Source organism: Equus asinus, unplaced genomic scaffold, assembly GCF_041296235.1.
Source record: "Equus asinus isolate D_3611 breed Donkey unplaced genomic scaffold, EquAss-T2T_v2 contig_803, whole genome shotgun sequence".
NCBI classification, from domain to species: Eukaryota; Metazoa; Chordata; class Mammalia; order Perissodactyla; family Equidae; genus Equus; species Equus asinus.
This window is the reverse complement of record NW_027225520.1, coordinates 256,983-280,182: the sequence shown is the minus strand read 5'-3', so window position 1 is coordinate 280,182 and position 23,200 is coordinate 256,983. Positions and strand designations below refer to the sequence as shown.

At 43.3% G+C, this 23,200-nt stretch overlaps 1 protein-coding gene and 1 pseudogene across 3 annotated transcripts in view; both read right to left on the bottom strand.

Moving 5' to 3' along the window:
• Nucleotides 1–14,924, bottom strand: part of LOC139044360 (dehydrogenase/reductase SDR family member 6-like) — a 30,168-nt gene extending 15,244 nt beyond the window's left edge. Inside the window, exons 1-6 of one of the 3 annotated variants that reach the window (XM_070503808.1) lie at nt 14,327–14,924; nt 11,638–11,729; nt 10,702–10,780; nt 8,826–8,922; nt 7,001–7,109; nt 1,327–1,387 (exon numbers count right to left, since the gene is read on the bottom strand). In XM_070503808.1, the coding sequence (XP_070359909.1) occupies nt 1,327–1,387; nt 7,001–7,109; nt 8,826–8,922; nt 10,702–10,780; nt 11,638–11,709 (418 nt within the window). In that variant the 5' untranslated portion in view covers nt 11,710–11,729; nt 14,327–14,924. Of the gene's footprint in view, nt 1–1,326; nt 1,388–7,000; nt 7,110–8,825; nt 8,923–10,701; nt 10,781–11,637; nt 11,730–11,969; nt 13,065–14,326 lie in introns of those variants that run through there. The other 2 variants (XM_070503809.1, XM_070503810.1) reach the window with 2 other exon arrangements.
• A 6,342-nt stretch (nt 14,925–21,266) lies between these two features.
• LOC139044336 (centromere-associated protein E-like) overlaps nt 21,267–23,200 on the bottom strand; it is an 80,408-nt pseudogene continuing 78,474 nt past the window's right edge.

Sequence of the window (23,200 nt, the reverse complement as noted above, 5' to 3'; positions counted from 1 at the left end):
ACCCGCCGTACAAACTATTGGGACTTCCCCAGCTGATTGTGGTGTGGATGTTGTAAGTACCGATTTGTTGTTCTCCCTTATGCCCACTCCTTGTTCTGTTTCCCTTTATCCAAAACCTTTGATTGCTGAAACAACCAAATAGCCTTGGCGGTGCCTGTCATTCCTTGCCCTTTGCGGCTGCGGGCAACATATGGTGACTGAAAAATAATAATGCACAACTGAAACTTCACAGTGTTATAAACTATTATGACCTCAATAAAATAAAAAAGATAAAAAAAGAAAACTGGCGCAGTGGTTAAGTTTGCACGTTCTGCTTTGGCAGCCTGGGGTTCGCCGGTTTGGATCCCGGGTGCGGACACAGCACCGCTTATCAAGCCATGCTGTGGCAGGTGTCCCACATATAAAGTAGAGGAAGATGGACATGGATGTTAGCTCAGGGCCAGCTTTCCTCAGCAAAAAGAGGAGGATTGGTGGCAGATGTTAGCTGAGGGCTAATCTTCCTCAAAAAAAAAAAAAAGAAAGAAAAGAAAAGAAAATTAGGGTAAAGCAAAGCAAAACAAAAGACCAAGAAGCTTAGGCATTTCTTTGCATTTCTCTCTCATGCAGGCTTAATGTGTGTATCCTCGCAAAGAGAAGGAATGTTCTCTCAGCAGTGGCTATTTCTTTTTTTGTTTTTTTTTTTGTAACAGAGCTTTGTATGAAGTGCTGTGACAATACGGGAAGTAACTCTGCCTGTGGGCTTGGGGGGGTGCTTCACAAAGACAGTTGATCTGGGCCCTAAACGAGAAGTCAAGTTGAAGGGCCAGGATTGCAGTGCAAGATGGAGATAAGGGCACAGTCTGGCACACATGGATTTTCAAGTTTAAAATGAAATAGCTGGGGCCAGCCTGGTGGCTCAGTGGTTAAGTGCGCGTGTTCCGCTTTAGTGGAACTATCACATGGTGGAAGACGTGTGTTTGCCTGAGCCTCTCCCCACTCCCCGTTTTGGACTGTGAACTCTCTGGGGGCAGGGGCACACAGTAGGTGTTCAATACATTTTTGATTAATCAAATGAATAAATGTTTCCTTCTCCCACTTTGATCTCCACTGCCATATCCATTAGAAGAACTAAACGGGAGAGCACAAAAAACAAACTTTCATTTAATGTCACTGGATCACATGTAAGGTGAAAGGACTGGTAGACAAGGAACTTAATACTAATTTTAAAAGAGCAGTTTTGAAGTTATGGGTAAGTTTTATCATATCTGCTATGCTTGTTTCCAAAACCCTTAGCTTGTGAAGATTATGAGTATGTTCATCACAACCCCCAGAGGAAAACAGACTTACCTTTGATGCTGGAAGCCACAGAGGACATGTTGATAATATTGCCAGATTTGTGAGCAAGCATCTGCCAAAATAAAACAAATAATAAAAAAAAAAAATGCCACTCTGCAGGCTAAAAATACTACCTCTTTAAAAGATCTGCATTTACTCTGGGTTTGCAGAACCATCTTATTAGCTGTTAACATGAAGTACTATTAAGCAGTCTTAACAACCTCCTCATCACTGCTGGGAACTGATGGCAGAGTACACTCTCACTGGCAAGAACATCTCCCAGGGGGACTACCACCTTCCCTGTCACAAGAGTATCAGCAAGACCGAGGATGAACTCTAAGCCAGTGCAAATGAATGTTCATATTTACTGTGTTCCTGATGTTAGAAAACTCTTACTCCAGTGAACACATTATTTGATGAATACCTACAGTGGCTGGGTATTGTGTAGGTCCAGGAGATTCAAAGATAAGTGACACAGTCCCTGCCTATGGAGAGCTGCCAGTCTGACTGGGTGGCTGACATAATCAGCATCCAGAGACAGCATGGGCCTTCACAGAGAACAGGTGGTGGGTGGTAGGAAGGGGCCAATCCACTGTTGGACACTCAGAGGAGGGCTCCTAGGAGGAAATATGTGGGTCGATTTTTGAAAACTAGAGTATTAGTGTAACCGTGGGCCCTCCAGGACCAGTTCAACTGACCCCGTCTTACCAACAGAGTAATAAGAGTGGGTTTTCAGGAACTGAGAGTCCCCCCTTGTCCAGTTCAGGCCAGGTAAGACCACCATTCCATCAAGTGGGCCTGCGCAAATGCCTGTTAAGTAATCTTTTTGACATCAAAGGGCTGAAAACTCCACCCTCAGATCATGCCAACATCACCATTCTGTGAATATGCGTCCTATGAAGAGCCATGGAGCTGACTGCACTTGCACAGATCATCACTCACCTCATTTCTCACCTCCAAGTATCCGTCTCCACCCTTCAGACCACCCTGCCCTTCATCCCATAAATTTTGCCCCAAGTCCTTGATCAGGGAGACAGATCTGAGAGAATACGCCTCCTGTCTCTTTGCAGATCAAGCTAGCAATAAAGCTTTTTTCTTTCCCCAAATCTGATGCTGTAATTAATTGTTTTTTTTCTACGTGCATTGGGTAGGAGAACCCCATTTTTGTGGAGTAACAGTCAGAAAAACAAAAGAGAAGTGTGTTTTAAGGAATGAGAACCATAGGTATAAAGGTTCTATTATGGAACTGGGGGGAAGGGATGGGTCTGGCTGGAAGGCAGGCCCTGGGAGGAAAGAGGCCTTAGAGGCCAACAGGGACTAAATTTAGGAATTTGGGATTTCCCCTGAAGATAAGGCAGGCCTTAGTGCAGAGGAGGAGCGGTATGTCTAGATCCGGGGATTACAGGTTCCTCTGGCAGCCTATGCTGGAGACGACTGGAAGCTGCAGTAGTGGTTCGGGAAAGGAGTGGTAAAAGCAGACACAGCAGGCAGAGCTCAGTCCATGGCCACATGCACTGATGGCAGCCTCCTGTCAAGGGCAGTGTTTCCTAAAAATACGTCCTGCAGGATTTCCCCACTCAATTGTGAACTTTGAGAGAGGAGGGTCTGGGGCTGTGTTGTCCTCCTAGACAAGGGGCACAGTAGGCGGTCAATACGTTTTGATGAATTAAGATCTCCTGAGGTGCTAGTTTAAAGTGCAGATTACTGGGCCCTGCCCCAGACCTAAAAGAATATATAATGAAACAGGCTGCTATGACTTAAAAAATGTTTTGTTTTCAATGAACTTACACTTTATTAATTATAACATATACGTATGTTTTCAAGATAATATTATGTACATGCAAGGGCATGGGTACTCATAAACGTTTTGGAGGAAGAAGCAAGAGGTTGAGAGAATGGGCCTAATGGGCACTAACTTTTCATGGAAGTCAGAGGCTGGGAGGATGACTATAGAGAACAAGGGGAGATGGTGGCCACGAGAGAGTGGGGAAGAGTTCAAATAACTGCCAGGAGGAAAAGGGAGAATATCAACTAGAGAACAGAGGAAGGAAAACCAGGATATACTCTATCATGAAAATCAAGTGAAGTTTCTAAAAGAGCAGAGTCTTGAGAGGCAGTGTAAAGGGTCTAGAGAAAAAAGTCACTTCCGTTGGGGTGAGTTTCTCCAGTAGCTTTCAGACAGAGGCAGGAATGGAGACGGTGAATGATCGAATGGATCAGGGATGAGGCTGCCAAGATTATACATCTCTTTATGGTCATCTTCCTACTTTCCGTTTTGATACTTAGCTACCAATCATACTAAAAGCAGAGAGTCTGAAACCAGCCTATGGCATGGTGCTGGAGACAGCGAAGGACACCGGGAGAGGCTGAGGTGACCCACCAAGTCAAGGAAGATGGAGGGGAGAATATATTTAACTCAACTTGTGTGTCTATAAAATAAAGAGAATCATAATGAAATGGGGTCCTCATAAAAAACACTAGGAAAATTAGTAGAGTAGAATGGTGTTGAAAACTAAGCCTTAAAATTATTCTTTCTTATCCATTTTAGCAAATAACCCATTTTACTTTATTGTTCCAGTTTTATTGAAATATAATTAACATACATAATCCATTTTTAATACATACAGCCCAACTTAATATATAAAAATGGGCTATTAAGTGAGTTCAGTCTCCAATCTTCTGAAATGCAATAATCTCTCAGGCAAACTAGAATTTCACGCCTAGAGATGCTACTGCTGCCCCAACACTGGTACCATACATTCGGCTGGGCCTGTCTGCTGATTCTCCAGCCCAAAGTCCTTGCCTCCCTCCATGCTGCCTTCCTACCCCCAGCTCAGAACCTGCTGTCCCGTGTGATGCTCCCTCTGCCTGCCAAGCAGCAGCCCTCTGTGGCCCATAAAGTGGAGTGTCTGTACATAGTAAGGCCACATAGGACTGATCTTCCAGAAGCTCAGGCAGGGCTACAAAGGTCTCTAAAGATCTCCTCTAGCTGTATCTAGTCAGTCCCACTCTGACTCAGCTCTTCTGTCCCCATCAACCAGAACTCAGCTCCTAAACTTGGCAGACCTTGGCTCCTTGGGTCTTCAGTGATTCCATGCCTGACCCCAACCTGGACTGATAACCTAGATTCACTTACTCATTCAACCAACATTTGCTAAGCACTTCCGTGTGCTAGGGACTCTTCTACAATACAGCAAAGGAGGAAAAATCCCCAAACATCCAAGCCCTCCCCAGATCCTTGCCGTAATGGATCTTCTTTTCTAGTGGACCTTGGATTCTGCACTGACCTCTTACAGAATCTTCAATTTGTCCTCTGCCTTTTGACCGATCTTTCAGTCTTGGAATGTCTATCCATGAACAGAAATTTCCTACAAGTGTTCCTATATTTTGACCACCTGACCTTGCAGATCTGCTTGGACTCCAAATCCTGGCTTCCTCTGGAAAGTTCTAACTGGGTATATGTGTGTCATGGTTAACGAACACAAGAGGATCCTAGACAATTACTGCTGGAAGGGATTGTGTAATCTATCACCCTCATTTTAAACAGAAGAAACATGGGGCTGGCCCTGCGGTTGAGTGGTTAAGTTTGCGTACTCCGCTTCGGTGGCCCAGGCTTTTGCTGGTTTGAATCCTGGGTGTGGACATGGCACTGCTCATCAAGTCACACTGAGGTGGCATCCCACATGCCACAACTAGAAGGACCCACAACTAAAAGTACACAACTATGTACCAGGGGGCTTTGAGGAGAAAAAGTAAAAATAAAATCTTAGAAAAAAAAAAGTAAATAAATAAATAGAAGAAACAGATGCTGAGAGAGCCTAAGTACCATCTCCTAGGGCACCTGGCGAATTAGGGGCAGAGCTCAGGCTGTGCCGAAGGTTTTTTGACACCAGAGTCTGACCTTGGGGTCAGGTTGGTTAGGGTCACCTTAACAAGTGGCACTGACTCCTTTTGATTCCCCATCCCACTGGTTAATATTTTGGGGGATTTTTTTCTTTTCGTTTTTTACAAACGAGTGTCATTGTTTCATATGGATTATTGTTAAGGTGCTTTAAATCACAGGCAAACTCACTAATTTGCAAGTTATTGTTCGATATTTTAAAAGTTAACACTTACAAGTGTAAATTTCAGCTCCACTGTGCCTCACACCTACGTTCCTCACTGATACTCGTGAAGCACTGCAGACACGAACAAGCTCATTTTACAAATGAGTCTCACACGTCTCACCAGCTGTGACGGACGCTCTCCCCTTTTACCACAGCCTCTGCTTCTCCCCAAATCCTGTGTTAAGGACCAGCCTTCAAAAAATGCATCCAAGTTCCAAATAACAGATTTTCATCACCTCCAGATAGGTAAAAAAGGCAATTTATATTTTTAAAAAATTTTCTAGTTCAACAATCTGTGGGCCCACCCAAAGATCCCTTCTAGGCACTAAACAAATAGATTAAAAACAAATTCCTTTGTTACTAAGTCAATTTCTCTAACTTTCCTTTTAGGATTCATCTGCATCCTTCTTGACGTTAGGTTGAATGTTCAGAGCAAAGTATCAGTCCTGCTGCGCCATTAAAAAGCTCTTCTCCTGTCCCGCACAGGGCAGCATTCAGTACTCCAGTCATCTCATCCAGCAGGGATGGATGGAAAGAATGGCTCTTCTGCATTTCACTAGGATTTAATTTACAACCTTGAACTGAGCTGGTTCTGTACACAGTCAACCCGTCCATTGTCTGAGCCCGTGCTGTCTGCTACTGCTGGCTTACAAGCTCATTTGAAGTCAACATTTTTCATATTTACACCTGTCTCCCCTAGAGCACCTGGTGTGGTGCTTTGTATCAAAAGGTACTTAAAGCTTATTTGTATAACAAAATGAAAAACATTGATGAGCTGTGTGAAGGCTGGAGAATTCAAGGGTGGCAGACTCAGGAGGAATACTCTCTCTTCAGCACATGCTGTCTCTCACCTCTCTGGAACTTCAGTGGCTCAGCTAAAGACAGGAGAGTAAGGAGGGTACTCAAGGTACAGAAAAGCAGTGGGGTACATCCATCCTGAGAGCGTGTGCCTAATCTTAGCTCTAACCACTTGCTAGTTATGTGATTTGGGCAAGTTACTTAACCTCCTAGTTTCTTTCTCTGTACAGTGAATGGGACAAAGTAGTACCTACCTCATCGGATTGTTCTGGTCCCACAGGCCTCCTGCTGTCCCTCTCCCTGGAAGCTTCTCCCCAAACACCTGAATGGTTAGCTCCGTTGCTCCATTCAGCCTCTATGAAAATCTCACCTTATCAGTGAGGCCCTCTGGGACCTCTCTAATAACTGAGCTTTTTTTCTCTTCATAGTACTTATAACTACCTCACATGTTATATGTTTATTTGATTACATATTATCCTGTCTCACCTCTCCAAAATGGAAGTTCCCTGACAGAAGGGACTTTGTTTAGTTCTCTGATTTGTCTTCTGCACCTAGAATGGAGCCTGGCATGTAGAAAGTGCTTAATAAATATTCTTTGAATGGATGAACTGGAAGGTCAGACGAATTAATTTATACTAAATGCCTTGGTATTTATGTTCACTACATGTTAGTCATTACGTTAACTACCATTATTCTTCAGCACATGTGAGGATTCTTTCTGGATGCCCAGGATGGAGACCTGGAGACTAACGTGGTGGTCATCCTGGTGGTGGTCACCTTACTTTAGGAAGAAAGGCCTTGATCATCAGGTACATGCTGCGGACGTTAAGATTCATTGAGAAGTCCCAGTCTTTCTCCTCACAGTCCAGGATGGTTCCATGATGAACAAAACTGGAAGAGTAATTAAACAATGGGGAAAAATTATCATTAAAAACGATTTCTATTCCACTTCCTTTTCATTTTTATTTTCATTTATTGACTTAGACCATTGTCCCTTCCCTAACCAAGACTTTTAACAATTCAAACATAGTATCACTTGGTACATTAGGTAAGTAAGTGTCTCAACAACTTAAGGTAAAAAATTTGTTATTTGAAAACAAGATCCTTCTTTTAAAAGAAGGCGGCAAGTGTCTGGAGCCCCCAAACATAAGAAGCTCTATACCAAATGCACAGGAAATATCAACGCCATTACAAACAACTGAGGACACTTGCCCCAGTGGACTCTGATTTCAAGAGCAGCAGTGCCCTCAGGTGGCAAGAACTTATCATTCTCAAGGGAAATCAAAGTTGCAGGGAAAACAAGTATCTCACCATCTCAGGGCAGCAAAGTAATATCGCTACTGTACAGTTCTGACATACTGAGTAAACAAAGCAGAACAAAAGAAAACCCTCAAAATAGCCTTTGCTATTTTCCAAGTCACATTTCCTCAAGGAAGCTTTATAACAATGGGGTCCTAATTGATTTCACTGTCCCCTGGACCAAGATTATGTAATTACTTATAAAATATTGTCAGTTGTGATTCCCATGTACCACTGTACTTCCAGTTCAATCAAATGACAGCAAGAACCACATGCTATATTTCTATATCCCTTACTTTGCTGAAAATTTAATAGATGCTCAAAAAATAATTTTGCTAGTTGATTTTTTCATGGTTCTGAATATATTCTTCTATGAAAGATGAGCAGATTATTTATAAAATAGATAATCATAAATTGTTGCTTTAATTTCCATACATTGTAACACATGATAAACTATGAATAGACAGACTTTTTTCATACTGAAACATGATTAGGAAGAATCATAAAAATACATAAGAAGGCTCTAGGATTTTTCTATCAATGCCACAGTATAAACGTTAACACCACACAAGAAAAGTGGAACATCAGACTCTATCTACTTAGTCCTGCGTAAGCCTCAACTGTCCTCATCTCTACTGTCATGCCTGAAAAGGGAGAGTGAGCACAAGCACTAGCTGCTCCACATGGGGCTGCTCCAGCTCCAGTCTCTCATCCTTCAAGCATGGTTCAGCAAGTTTGGTACTACTCTATCAAGTTCAATTAAGCCATTCTCTTTGTGCTGTATATAAAGCAACAGAGTGAAACTTCTTTTGCTGGGATTAATTGTCCTAATAAGAAATGCTGCGCTTGGGAGGTAGAAAGAACTTGCCAGAATGTTGTGCCAACAAATGGGGAACATTCGCATTTCAATAAACTGAGTACTCAGTTTTTGGCAGATATACTTTGCCTTAAAGACACTCCTGGAAAACAGTTTTTAATTTTATTTTATAAGTCTTAGTGGAACATCAGTGACAAGTCCACTGGTGTGAGCCTGTCCCCAGCCTTAGGTAGATCAACAGCGTTGGATTGGTAGCAGTTGTCTTGAGTATCCTTAAGTGCCTTTAGGCCCCAAGCACATGTCAACTTCTATGGCTGTTTTACTTGCTGAATCTTACTTGTAACAAAAATTCTGTCCAAAATCCAGCTTTATTTCCTAAGGAATATATTAGGGTTCACAAAGAATAATTTGGCCATATTATCAAATTTCTTTTAATAAAAGACATAGAAAACTTTCTGTGAGGAGAATGAAATTAAAAAGTTATGAATTACCCAGCAACATTAAAGAGAATGTCAACTCTCTCAATTTCATTGGCAAACTCATCAATTTGTTTTTTTTTTGTGACATCCAGGACTCGAGTCTGAATACCTGAAACATAAAACAAGGGAAACTATTTACTTATACCCATAAAAAATGTTTAGTCTTGTAGATGTAGCTGCTTTGAAGTACAAAGATTACAGTATCTGTCCATTTTGCCTTCATAGGATTGTTGACCATTGGTAGGGTCTTAAGAATCTTAAGAATCTCATTAATAAAAATCTTAAAATCCTCCCCATCCTGAACTCCCAATAACACACCTCTCTTTCCCTCCCTTTCTCTTCACTCTCTAAATTGAATACTAAAGGCCTTTTCTGAGAAAAGACTTTACAGTGAAGTATGATCTATATTAGATGCTTCTCAGTGAGCCAGCAGTAATAACAGAGCGCAGGCTTGCTCTTTCCCCAGAGGTGAGTCACTGCCCCAGGAACACTGAATCCTATCTGAGTGAGGGGTAGGGAAGGGCAGGGCAGTGAGACAGGAGACTGTTTCCATTTGTGCACTTTACCTTCATGTCAATTCCATTATTTATTGGAAACAACTTTGTCAGTCAAGGGTATAATCACTTATTTCTGCACTAAATTGCAAGGAGAAGAAATGAGGGGCCAGGAGAAGGGATGAAACACTTGAAAGCTAGACATGAGAGATCCAGCATTGGATCTCAGAGACACACTGTAATAGTTACTAAAAAACCCCAAACATTCTCTAATAAAAGAAAGTCACTATTTTAATGTTTTTAAAAAAATATGGTTTATTATTCTTTTATAGATATAGAAAGAAAAGATTATAAACATAGAAAAGGAGAGAAAGGGGAGAAAGTTTTGGGAGGACTTTCTTCCCTTAGTACTTTTTCAGTACAACAGCGTTTTTCTGACTTGGAGTTAAAATTCCCTATTATTAAAATTAAATAATTTTCCAATAATAAATAAACAATCCAATAATTAAAATAGCATAGTCTAATTCCGTTCATGAATTCAATGTGCTAATTTGCATTTGATTATATAACCTGTTCTATTTTGCTGGAAGAATTAACTTTCAAATGAGCTGTCTGTTCTGATTTCTTTCAGAGGAACTCTAGTTGAAGTCCTTTGATGCTGGAGTTGAGTTCAGTGTGGTGCAGTAAGGGGTGATACACAGCGAAATAATTTGCATGATCTCTTAGGGTTTCTGATCATATGTGACTTTAGGGCTGAGCTGTCTCCAATATGGTAGCCACCAGGCACATGTGGCTACTAAGCACTTGAAATGCAGCTAGTCAGAACTGAAATGCGCTGTAAGTGTACAACACACGTGAATTTAAAAGATTTAGTATGAAAAAAGAATGTAAAATATTCCATAAATTTTTTTTATATTGAGTATGTTAAAATGGTATTTTAGATATATTTAGTTAAATAAAATACATTACTAAAATTAATTTTCATCTGTTTCTTTTTACTTTTTAAATGTAGCCACAGGAAATTTAAATCACACACGTGGTTCACATCATTTTCCTACTGGACAGCACTGTGCTGAGTAGGGCACAGAAGTGAAAGTTGTCATTAAAAGTTAACGCAACAACTGTTAAATTTCACATACAACTTTGTAATTAGGTACTGAATCCTTCAACATGCTGGATAAAAAAAATTTTAAGTATACAACTTTTATATATTTAAGTATACAGATTTTTGTCTGTAGGTTCACAGAATATAGATTTGATATCAAAGAATCAGGCTCTAAGAAGAAGGCCGGTGGAGCTGACCAGCCAAGTAATTTTCTTTCAGCAGACGAGTACTGTTTTTTATAATACCTTATGGACTCTGAATCCCAAGTTCAAGCTGCTGAGTTGCTTACCCGGGTACTTTTCCAGTTCTTGAAGTTTGGACTCATTGATATCTGTGGCTATGACTTGGGCACCTTCTCTTGCAAAAGCCTGGAAGACAACACACAAATGAATCCTTTGTTTACTTGGTTAAGCTGCTCTCATGAATAGAAAATCCTTTAGCCTTTTCTCCCTTTATCTTATTTTCATTGTTTTCCTTATACATGGGTGGAATTTCAAACTATCTAGTCTCGCTTCGCCCTTCCCTTTGTTATTTTTATCATTAATTAGTACAACATGACATACATTGTGCTTGTCATCTGACTTTGTCCCTTTTAGTAACATCAAATACAATAGTGTTTTTAAAAAACTAGGATTCTGTTATTAACACCTCTCAAAATACTACTATTCTGTGATTTGATAGCCTTTATTCCATTTCTGAGGTGACTAAACCCCAAATAATGAGAAAAATGGGTTATTTCAACACTTTTCCTCCTAAGAGTATACTAGTGTTTTCACAAATATCAAACTATATCCTACCGTTACAGTTAAGCTGCATTATTAGCTCAGGTGAGGAATATAATGTGCAAGAAGCTGCTATAAATTACAAGGTAAAGGTAACCTGATAGTCTTAGAACTCTGGAGTCCTATGTCTGAACTGACATGATTTCAGAGGGCTATGCACTCCTTTAGGCCCCCTGTAATAAATTTATTACAGTGCAGAGAAACTGAGGCAAAGAAATAAGTTCTCAGAGTCAAAAGTTATGAGATGTCACATAATAAATATGTGAGGTAAGCCTTGCTTCATCCACCTGGGATCAGGAGTAGCAACTTTTATTTTTGTAACTTAAGACAACAGAAGCACAAAAGCCAATAAAAAAAAGTAGAGCAGAATTAAACAGCCATGGGATCTGTCCACGTGATTCAACACCTCCAAAGGCAGGAAGCAAACAGAGATAGTAACTTACTATGGCAGTGGCCCGGCCGATCCCCTGAGCAGCAGCTGTCAGGACGATGACCTTCCCATCAAGTCGACCCATAACGGAACCTGCGGTTTAATCTACAGACACGTGTATTTAATGGCATGCACTGTAGACATGGTCCTATGCAGTAACATCTAGAATGAATGGTTCAATGTACTCCTTTAAGAACCTGAAGATGGCACCTCAGCACAAATATTCCCACCATGAGAATTCTCCAAGAGCGCCCACTCTAGATACCTAGCTTTGTACATCAAAACCATTTGGCACAGCCCACTCAACTGATACTCAGTAAGAGACAGACATTGGACTTGACCCACCTTTCGGTTTTTTGAGAACCCAATGCTGATCCAGAAGGGGTGGAGTCCTCCCCTGCCCATCCTCCCCGCTGTGCCCGCACGCACTGCTATGCCACTGGGCATGTCCTTCCTGCTTTCTGTCCTGTAAACTTCCGTTGGGTTTGCACCATCAATCATTTCTAGTTTGTTTATTTATATTCTTATTTTTGCAGGGGAAGATTCGCCCTAAGCTAACATTGAACCAGGAGGCTGAAGTGGAGTGCACCAAACTTTAACCACTAAGCCATCAGGGCTGGCTCTCATCTGTGGTTTTTCCTTGTCCCTTGGAAAGATTTCACCATCGGCCTCAGAAAGTCACTGAACAAAAGAACCGGAAAATCAAATCATGTCCAATACCCCCATTTTACAGATGAGGAAACTGATGTGGCCTGGTCCAGGTGAGAGAGACAGACGAAACGCAGGCCTCCCCATAACGCTGCCGATCCTCTTCTCAAGCTTAAGCCGGCGGGAGTTAACGCTTTAACAGCCACAGTCAGTCACTTCTGACAGGCAGGACTGAGACACTGTGACCGGGGGAAAGGTGGCATGCATCAGGTCTGACCAGTGCCGACTGCAGGGCGCGCGGAACGGCTAGTGCTGAGGTCGGGGTGGCGAGGAGTCAAACGATGATCAAATGAGGTGGTCTTCAAGGAGCCAGGCTCTCTCCCCCATCCTGCTGTTCTCAACGTGTGCCTCTGACCTCGCGCCAAGTCACAACATGGCTGCTATGTCCCGAGGCACCATATCCGCATCCGCGCCAAAAAACACCAAGGGAAGGAGCAAAAGCCAAAGGTCTTTCTACCCAAGAAGGAAGGCCTGCTCAGAACCCCGGCCCACGTTTCACCCGCCAGCCCTAGCAGCCGCGGGGGCCGGCATGTGGGGGCGCCGTCTTCCCCCCTCAGGATGGGAAAGGCAGGGAAACGAGCTGGGAGGGCGTTGAGCGAACGCACTCAAGCAGCACGCGCGCACACACACCGCGCCCGAGAAGGCGCAGGCGGCTTCTCCGGCCTGGGCCCCTAAGCCCTTTCCTCCCGAGCCCCACTCCGTGCTCCTCAGCCAGGCGCGGCTCCGCCCGCCGGGGGCGCTCACGCGGGCAGGCGTCAGGCAAGCGGGGGCGGGGGGCGTCAGGAAGGCGTGGGCGGACGCGCGGGGGGGGTTGTCAGGCAGGCGGGGGCGGGCGCGCCAGGGGGGCGGGGCGGGGGGGCGTCAGGCAGGCGGGGGCGGGCGCGCCCGGGGGGGGGGCGGGGCGGGGTGGGGGTGGGGGGGCGTCGGGCAGGCGGGGGCGGGCGCGCCGGGGGGCGTCAGGCAGGCGGGGGCGGGCGCGCCGGGGGAGGCGGGGCGCGGGGCGAAGGCCCGAGGTGTGGCCCGGTCTCGCGCGCTCCTTCCCGCGTCCCAGCCGGCGTCGCACCCGGGCCTCCCACCAGCCGGCCCAGCGGGCCTCGTGTCGCCCGGACCCCTGCCGTCCAGCCCTCGGCCGCCCGGGGCCCGCGGCGTCCACGCGCGGACAGGAGGCGGGCGTTCCAGGGGGTGCCCCGCCGTCCCCGCCCCTGCCCGGGCGCTCGCTCCCTCTGCTCCCAGCGCTGCCCCGAGCTGCCGGCGCCCGACTCCGGGACCAGCTCGCCGCTGCCCGAGGCGCTCCGACCGCGGCCGCCCTCGCCAGCCACCAAGAAGCCCAGCCACTCTGAGGCAACGAAATTTTCACTGGTTTTCCCCCTTCTTACACGAGAGGTTCATACTCACTTTAAACTTGGGGAGAGTTGAGATATTTTCAATATGTACTTTAGGAATGAGAGACTCCAGGAACCTTTACCCACCCCCAGTCCTGAGCGTGCGGATCAAACGCTGTGACTTGAGCCCGTGCGCCCCGCGGCTCTGGGCGCCGGGCTCCGGGCGGCCTCCCCGCCTTTCTGGGCCCGGAGTTTGGAGCCGAAGGTTTACTGTTAGGTCAACTGCACTGCCACGCTAAAACAGAGTTTTTGGGAAAATGAGTTGCAAACATGGCCTGAAATGGTAAATTCCAACATGAAAAGCAAACTTGATGGCTTTCTTACTGTAAACACTGGAATCAAAGTGTTAATTTTTCGTTATCAGAGGCAGAGCATTTTCGGGAATTCTGTCTTCATGAACCCGGAAGAAAAATGTTCACTGAAAAATCCTCTCTTCTTTGGTTATTTTGAAAAACTTAAGATACCAGACTTCCAAATGCACCCTAATCCTGATCTAACTGCTAAGATTTCCTGAAATAAGTAACGTGCAGAGCAAAGCAACACATAAAAATTAAACATTTCCTTTTCCCAGTCCATTTAAAGTTTCATTGAAAAAATACCAGGAAATCTTACTTTAGAGTAGCAGCAGGTGGATGGCGTCCTCCAGGTCACTGCGCGAGCGGCAAACGGAGACCGACCTTCGTGCAGACAAGTCAGGCGCTTAATGATGAATGCTGGGATGTGTAGTTCAGGTTTCTTCCGAGTTTGCTGGTTCTGTTTCCTTGAGTTTTTAAGGATTCGCACATTGGTATACTCAATGTGTGTACGTGCTGCCGTCTAGTGGAGCTCAGGTCGAACTGCTAACTCCGAGTAAACGGTGAAAAGCGGAAAAAGCCCCCGCAGCATGCTCAGGACTGGAAACCACTCCCTTGGCTTTGACCCCTCTCAGTCCCTGTCGTTTGTGTCTACTACGTGCCGTTCTGCGGTGTTCAAGATGGAATGAGGCAGAAGTCGCATGTGGAAGACGGCAGAGCCGCGAAACAGAAGGAGCCCAGGTCACTGAAGATACTAGAGCCTTCTCTCCTGGCCCTTGACATGATTGCTGAGAGGGCAGCACACGTTCTCTCGCGTTGAAGGTATGGTTGTGGTTCTCTTGTGACGCGCCGTCTCTTCTAACACTAATACACGCTTAGTGGCGGAATGCAGGCGTCCTGACTGCACTGGCGGTGGCGTCAGGGAGCAGGTTGAGCCTCAGTGGGAGTGTGGAGGCTTCAAGGAAAGAACATGCTGGGTAAGAGCAAAAAGCCAAGTCTGGCTGAAGAGAACAGAGACACAAGAAGGAAAAGAAAGGACTGGGTCACGTGAGCCCTCTACACTAGGCTTCGTAACTCCAACTTTCTCAGGCAGGTAACTGAGCAGAGTGAGTGTGTATGTTGTGCACGTGCTGTTTAAGTGGGTTCACTCAGCACCCACCCAACTCACTTTCCCCTGCCTCCTACACTGTAAGGGTGATAAATAAATGACAAGCAGTAGGCTATATTGGAGGATATGAGGAAGCCATTTGGTTTGAAACTAATTTGACCTGACCTTGTTTTTCCAGAAAGGTCTGTTGAGCATGCATTGTACATCTGCTTTAAACGCTTACAATGTCCCAAAGACAAGAACAATGCCCTTAAAGATAAGGAGGTAGCTTCCCCCCACATCGGCATTTCCTTTAATATGCATCTCTCCCTAAACTAAGGATTAATTATGGACCTGCTGTGCTCACTGTGTGACCACCCACCTTGTGACCACTGACCTACTGACCTCTGACCTGCTGGGCCAGCAAAGCATCTCACGATAATTGTAAAAGGGATATTCCTGCCATATATGATGGATGCTCTTTGTTCCAAGACTGTGTATAACCACTCGGTACACCCCACTTCTTTGGTGCCCTTCCTTCCTTGGGGGAGGAAGGCCCCAGGCTAGTCCTCAGACCTGACTCATAATAAATTCACCCCAATTTTGATTTGTAGATTGATGTGGATTATTTGTGTCAAGGGGCTGAAAACAAAACTCTCAAATTGCCAGCTTCCTTTGCTGCTAGGGTTGGCCAATGAAATGTGGGCTGGAGTTTCTGAGGAGGCCTTTCTTCTTGGATAGAAAGGCCTTTGGCTTTTGCTCCTTCCTTTTTTGAGGGGGGGGGGCGGTCCTGGAACGTGGATATGATGCCTTGGGACCTAGCAGCCATTTTGTGACTTGGTCTGAGGTCAGAGGCACACACTAAGGACAATAGGGAAGAAAAGGAACCTAGTTCCTTGAAGACAGGCTTAAGACAAAATCCCTAAAGTAACTCCTCTGGACTTCTTATGTGAGAAAAATAAACTTTAGTCACTTTTCAGGTTTTTTGTTCTTGGAGCTAAGTGTATCCGTAACAGTCACAGTGGTTAAGAACAGACTGTGGAGTCAGAAAGATGCAGGTAAGTCCCACATCTTTCCCTCACCAGCTAAGTGAGTAAGTTACCCAGCTGACCAAACCTGTTTCACATCTGTAAAATGAAGGTAGGCATAGCACCTACCTCAGGGATGTTGTGAGGAGGAAGGACTTGGCATGTACAATAGTTGTTACATTTGTACTTAAAAATGTGAATGATTATTAGAAATTCAATTATAATGGATGGTAAAAATTACCCTTAAAGATTTTTTAAAACCCTGCCCTAGTTTCTGCTTGTGTTCACATAAGGTCTTTGGTAAAACTGTCTCTCATTGCCCCACTGTAGCTTCTAACACTGGGTCTAATGACTGTAATCACACGCAGCTGTGCTCCTTGTGTTCCTAACAACATCTTTCCTTTCTTTTTTTTTTATGCTTTTTTTTTGGTGAGGATGACTGGCCCTGAGTTAACATGTTACCAATCTTCCTTTTTTTTTTTTCCTCCCCAAAGCTCCAGTACATAGGTGTATATCCTAGTTGTAGGTCATTTTAGCTCTTCTATGTGAGACACTGCTACAGCATGGCTTGATGAGCGGTGGTAGGTCCACGCTCAGGATCTGAACCAGTGAACCCCACGCCACCAAAGCAGAACATGCGAACTTAACCACTTGGCCATGGGGCCAGCGCCAATACCTTTCCTTTGACTTTTGAGGATTTTGGAATAGACTTTTTATGAATATGAGAGTTCCCTAATCAAGGCCAACTCAGGTACCTCTTTCTCCATGCAGCTGTCTTCAGCCTCCCTTTATTCACAGATCTTCAACAATTATGCTTACTCTACGACCGCCTAAGTCACATGGTATTGCAGATATTTGCTTACCCCCTGTATAGTCAGTGGACTAAATTTGTTTAAGGTTAGGGACCATATCTTTTTCACCCTTACATTGTGATCAGCTCATATTAAAAGTATGAGTTATTTGTTTTCCAGCTACAACATGAGTCCCACAAAGGCAGTGCCTTTCGGTGCCTAGACCAGTGATCAGCACACAGTAGAAGGTAGTTAAATATTTGAGTATGAATGGCAGGCTCTCAATAAGTTTCCTGAACATGATTCTGCTAGGCTCTCAAGAAAATGTTTCCTATGAACAATACTGTATTTTGTCTTCTCTGGTCCTGACTTGACTTTTCAGATTTTAGCGTCGTCTGACCATCTTACTGCTTTTTAACATTCTCGCAAGTTTCCATTGCTAACTTTCATCATTGTTCCTTCACAATCTTTCATCATGACACTGAAACTCAGGTCATAAGAGTTAAGCAACATTCTGAGGGAGACATCAGCAAGATGGAGGAATACAAAGTCCCAGCTCTTCTTCCCTGACAGAGACACTGTCTTAACAGCAATACATGGACCAAAGTATCTTTGTGAGAACTTCAGAAGCCAGGTAAGAAGTTGCAGTCCCCTGGGTAAGGGCAAAGCTAACAACTTCCACCCTGAAACTAGGCAGAAGAGCCCTTTCATTTTCCCTGCGACCACCTCTCCCCCAAGCCAGCACAGCTCACCCCTGCTTACAGCTCCTCCATCGTGAGGAGCAGGGGAAAGAAAAGAGAGGAAAATTCATTCACAGTTCCGTCTTTTTGGAGAGCTGCCTGAAGGACTGGTTTCTGTCTCACTTGACCCGAACTGCTGATGGAACTGGCATGGTCTGGCACCAGACAGAGCCTAGCGTGGCTCAGCACCATCAGGAGTAGGTGCCCAACTCGAAGCTTCATCCTCGGGAGGGAGGGAGGGAGGAGAGCAGAGCGTGTGTCTTATGTGCCAGCGTTTTGGAGGGCTGCCATTGGGACTGGTTTCTATCTCACCTGATTTGGGGTGCTGATGGGAGCTGACGTAATTTGGATGCCTGGGGGCCAATGAGAACAAAGGAGAGTGGGGTGGCTTCCTGCTGCAGCACCAAAGAAGCTGCAGTACTACAGACAGATATTAGAGGGAGCAAGAGATTATGAGCTCCTGAAAAAGAAACTGGCAAACCTCTCTAATTGGCAAATCACACACACAAGCCTAGAGAGTCACATCTGCCCAAAAGCTTTCAGAGGGCCCACAATCTATAACTGGGCTGACTGATGAAGGTCTTCCCCTGTATGAAGCAGCCCATAAAGACTGGAAGAGGTGGCTATTTTTCAAATGCATAAAAGTCAGCAAAAAAATCATAAGGCACACAAAGAAACAGAGAAACACGATGCAATCAAAGAAACAAACTAAATCTCCAGAAACCAACTCCAAAGAAATGGTGACCTATGAACAAATACCTGACAAACACTTGAAAATAATAGTTTTAAGGAAGCTCAATGATCTACAAGAGAACACCAATAGACAGCTAAATGAAATCAGGAAAATGATGCACAAACAAAATGAGAATATTAAAGAGATGGAAACTATAAAAAAGGACCAAACAGAAATTCTGGAGCTGAAGAATACAAATAACTAAAATGAAAAATTCACAGAGGGGTTCAATAGCAGACTTGATCAAGCAGAAGAATCAATAAGTTGAAACCAGGTCATATGAAATTACTCAGTTAGAGAAGAAAAAAGAAAAAAGAATAAAGAAAAGTGAAGAGAGCCTAAGGTACTTATGGGACATCAGCAAGTGGACCAATATATGCATCATGGAACTTCCAGAAGGAAAGAGAAAGGGACAAAAGATTTATTTGAGGAAATAATGGCCAAAAACTTCCCAAATCTGAGGAATGAAAGATATCCAAATTCAAGAGTTAAGCAACATTCTACTAGACTGGATATCTGAAGACTGATCTTATATATATATATATAATTTCTATTGAGTTCATAAGAGTTGACATCATTGTGAAATTTCAGTTGTACATTGTTTCTTGTCTGTCACCACGTAAGTGTTCTCCTTCACCCCCTATGCCCACCCCTCACCCCCTTCCCCTGGTAACCACTGAACTGTTTTCTTTGTCCATGTGTTTGTTTATATTCCACATGTGAGTGAAATCATCTGGTGTTTGTCTTTTTCAGTCTTACTTCCCTTAGCATAATTCCCTCCAGGTCCTTCCATGTTGTTGCAAATGGGATGGATCCGTCTTCTTTTAATGGCTGAGTAGTATTCCATTGTATATATACCACATCATCTTTATCCAATCATTGGTCAATGGGCACTTGGGTTGCTTCCAGGTCTTGGCTATTGTGGATAGTGCTGCTATCAACACAGGGGTGCATATGTTCTTTGGATTATTGATTGCAAGTTGTTTAGGTAGATACCCAGTAATGGAATAAGTGGATATGGTATTTCTATTTTTAGTTTTCTGAGGAACCTCCATCTTGTTTTCCATAGTGGCTATACCAGTTTGCAGTCCCACCAGCAGTGTATGAGGGTTCCCTTTTCTCCACACCCTCTCCAACTTTTGTTATTTTTAGTCTTAGTGATTATAGCCATTTAAACAGGTGTAAGGTGGTATCTTAGTGTAGTTTTGATTTGCATTTCCCTGATGATTAGTGATGTTGAACATCTTTTCATGTGTTTCTTGGCCATCTGTATATCTTCTTTGGAAAAATGTTCTTATCCCCTGATCATTTTTTGATTGTGCTGTCTTTTTGTTGTTCAGTTGTGTGAATTCCTTATATATTATGGAGATTAACTCCTTGTCAGATATATGATTTGCAAATATTTTCTCCCACTTGGTGGGCTGTCTTTTTGTTTTGATCCTAGTTTCTTTTGCCTTGCAGAAGCTCTTTAGTCTGATGAAGTCCCACTTATTTTTTTCTTCTGTTTCCCTTGTCTGAGAAGACCTGGTATTCAAAAAGATCCTTTTAAGTTTGATGTCAGTGAGTCTACTACCTATATTTTCTTCTAGGAGTTTTATGGTTTCAGGACTTATCTTCAAGTCTTTGATCCATTTTATTTTTGTGTATGGCATGAGATAATGGTCTACTTTCATTCTTTTGCATGTGGCTGTCCAGTTTTCCCAACACCATTTGTTGAAAATACTTTCCTTTCTCCATTGTATGTTCCCAGCTCCTTTGTCAAAGATTAGCTGTCCATAGATGTGTGGTTTTCCTTCTGGGCTTTCAGTTCTGTTCCACTGATCTGTGTGTCTGTTTTTGTACCAGTACCATGTCATTTTGATCACTATGGCTTTGTAGTACACTTTGAAGTCAGGGATGGTGGTACCTCCAGCTTTGTTCTTTTTTCTCAGGATTGCTTTAGCAATTTGGGGTCTTTGGTTGCCCCATATGAATTTTAGGATTCTCTGTTCTGTTTCCATGAAGAATGTCATTGGGATTCTGATTGGGATTGCATTACATCTGTAGATTGCTTTGGGTAGTATGGACATTTTAACCGTGTTTATTCTTCCAATCCATGTGCGTGGAATCTCTTTCCATCTCTTTATGTCATCATCTATTTTTAAGACTGATTATATTTTTAATGGCCTTAAAGTCGTTTTATTACCCAGGTGAACATACCTACTACTTTGCATTACTCTTATTCAGTGGAGGAGTGAACATCGTAGAGAATCAACCTGCAGCTCTGTAATCATGTCTGGTTTGGGTGCAGAGGAGAAACCAAACTCCCAAGGGACAGGCCTGAGGGACAGCGTTATAGGAAGGCACAGTTTCACTTCACCCTAGTGAACCTGTGACAGTGTGTTAAGGTAAGGGAAATAACCAATTCATAGACTTTAACAGTGATGGCTATGATACAATTAATAATCTCTCCCTTTGAATAAGTCTTCTTACCAAAGAGCCAAGAATGCCTTGAAATCACTAACTCTGTTCTAAACCTTATGCAACTTGCTGTTTTATATGGTTTTTCAAAGTCATATGATATAAAAGTACTATCAGATACTCTCTAAAACCACAGTTCTTAACCTCTTATAGAGTAACAGACCTCTCAGAGAGTATGTTATAAGAAAGTAGGGACCCTAGTATCCTAGAAAACTGAATCCACACACAAAAGATAAAATTTCAGAGGTTTTACAGATTGTGTGAAGCCCATCCATAGATGCTTTATGTGTTGCGGGGAGCCCAGGTTTAGGAATTTTGTTAATTAAATGATGCTTTAATTTATGTATTATCTAAGTCACATGTGGATAACGAGATTAATGAAAATGTATACATTTTATGTATACACGGAAAGACTGGAAATTTCCTTCAATAACTTTATTCTTCACAAAATATATAAATAAATAAAACAATTCAACTTCTAAAGTATTACCACATTCAGGAAGAAGGCAGTCTATCACCATTCTAAATGACTGGAATGCCTCAATTTCTAATGGCAAAGTGCAAACTGAATTGAAATTAAGTTGGACTGTGACATCATTGCCAGGGATAGAAAAATAAAGTAACAAATACAGTCATTTCTAAATAAGGAACACTAGGCCCCTAGAAAAGTGACAGCAGAGTTTACTGAGTCTTGCACTCGGGCACAGCTTGTCCTGAGGAGGCGTGCCAAGGGCCTGGCTGAGGATCCACACTCTCTGCTCCAGCAGTTTGTTCTTCTGAGAAAAAAATAGAAAGCAAAAGTCATCTTATTAAAAAACACGTTTGGTTGCAACACAACATACAGCTTATATACAGTTTACCTTACAGCTGAGGTAATGTTTTCAAATTGATAACCCATTATGTTCTCCTGCTGTTCTTTAACATCTTTCAACAGCTTCCTCTAGCATGCTCCCAGGATGAAGTAAAAATTCCTCTCCACAACCCACAAAGTCCTGCGCATCTGGCTCTTCTCTCTCTGGCTTCACCGACTTCACCCAGAGGAACCTGTGTGCACTGCGCTCTGGCCACACGTGGTTTTCCAACCCTTCCCCTGGTTACGGTCTCTCCCAGCTGGGCCGACCCTGTTCCCTCTGCCTGAATCGCCTTCCCCTCCCCTCTTTGTTAAGCTAACTCACCTTAACCTGTTAGATCTCTGTCCCCTTCTTCAAGGAAGACTTCCTTATGTTCCTAAAACAACCTATTAAAAACTCATAGGCTTTTGAACTCTAGAACTGTACCTTTTTTGACTACTTGATCACCGTCTATACCCACTAGACTGTGAACTCCAGGAAGGCAGGGGCCATATCTGGTTTGGTTATCAATGTACCATCAGGGTGCAATATGTGACACATAGGTGGAGACCAAAAATTTCTGTTCATTGAATGAATAAGTAAATGATATAAGTCTATGATCTGGCTTGTGTAAAATGAATATAATGCTACTGGAAATACTGGCCCATTGAATTGATAAGAAGGTCTTTTGCAGTAAAAGTAGTTATGTTTGTAGGATGGTGTCTCTCTGTGTCCTCGAGAGCTGCTTGTCTATCTGAGGGAAAAGTTGAAGGTTCAGGAGGCAGAATAAGACTTCCCTCGGGGTAAAAAGTGATTTCACTTCAGTGCTGTGCTTTGGAGAAACTTCTCACAGAGACAGCAAATGACATCTCTGCAGTGCAGCTTCTCCATGACATCTTCTCTTGTCTAAACTTGCCCTTTGGGGCCACAGGTGACAAATGAGTTCCAACCGTTATCCCCGATCCCCAAGTAACCAGTATATTTACCCACCTGGGCGGAGGCCTAGACTTGAGTTATCAAAATAGCGAACTGGGTGAGGTGCTGGGAAAGACTTTGATCGGCCATCAAAAAACCAAGATTTCGGTGAGTCCTTTGGCACAGGATCTTGTAAATTCTGTTCCTTGCATTGAGAAGGCGTATGCTGTCTCTCTTGAGAAGCTGGTCCGGTCACTTTAGGAGACTTTGGAGAATTCTCACAAGTCACTTCTTTGTGAGCTTCTCTTTTAAGAGTTCTCTCCTTCCACATTTTGACCTCATTGGAAAGATGATGATTATTGCTTAAATGTGGGGAAAAATAAAAGAGACTGTAAGACTGCTCAATTCCAGAAATATATTCATATTTACATAAATTTTTTTTTCTTAATTGTGGTAAAATATATGTGACATATAATTTACCATTTTATCATATTTACATTTTAATTTCAACCTAATGCTTCCTAAGTTTGGATTATTTCCACAGTTCAGAAAATGAAATGAGGTCAATATAAATTGAAAAATTGTACTAAATCTCCGTGATCACAGAAT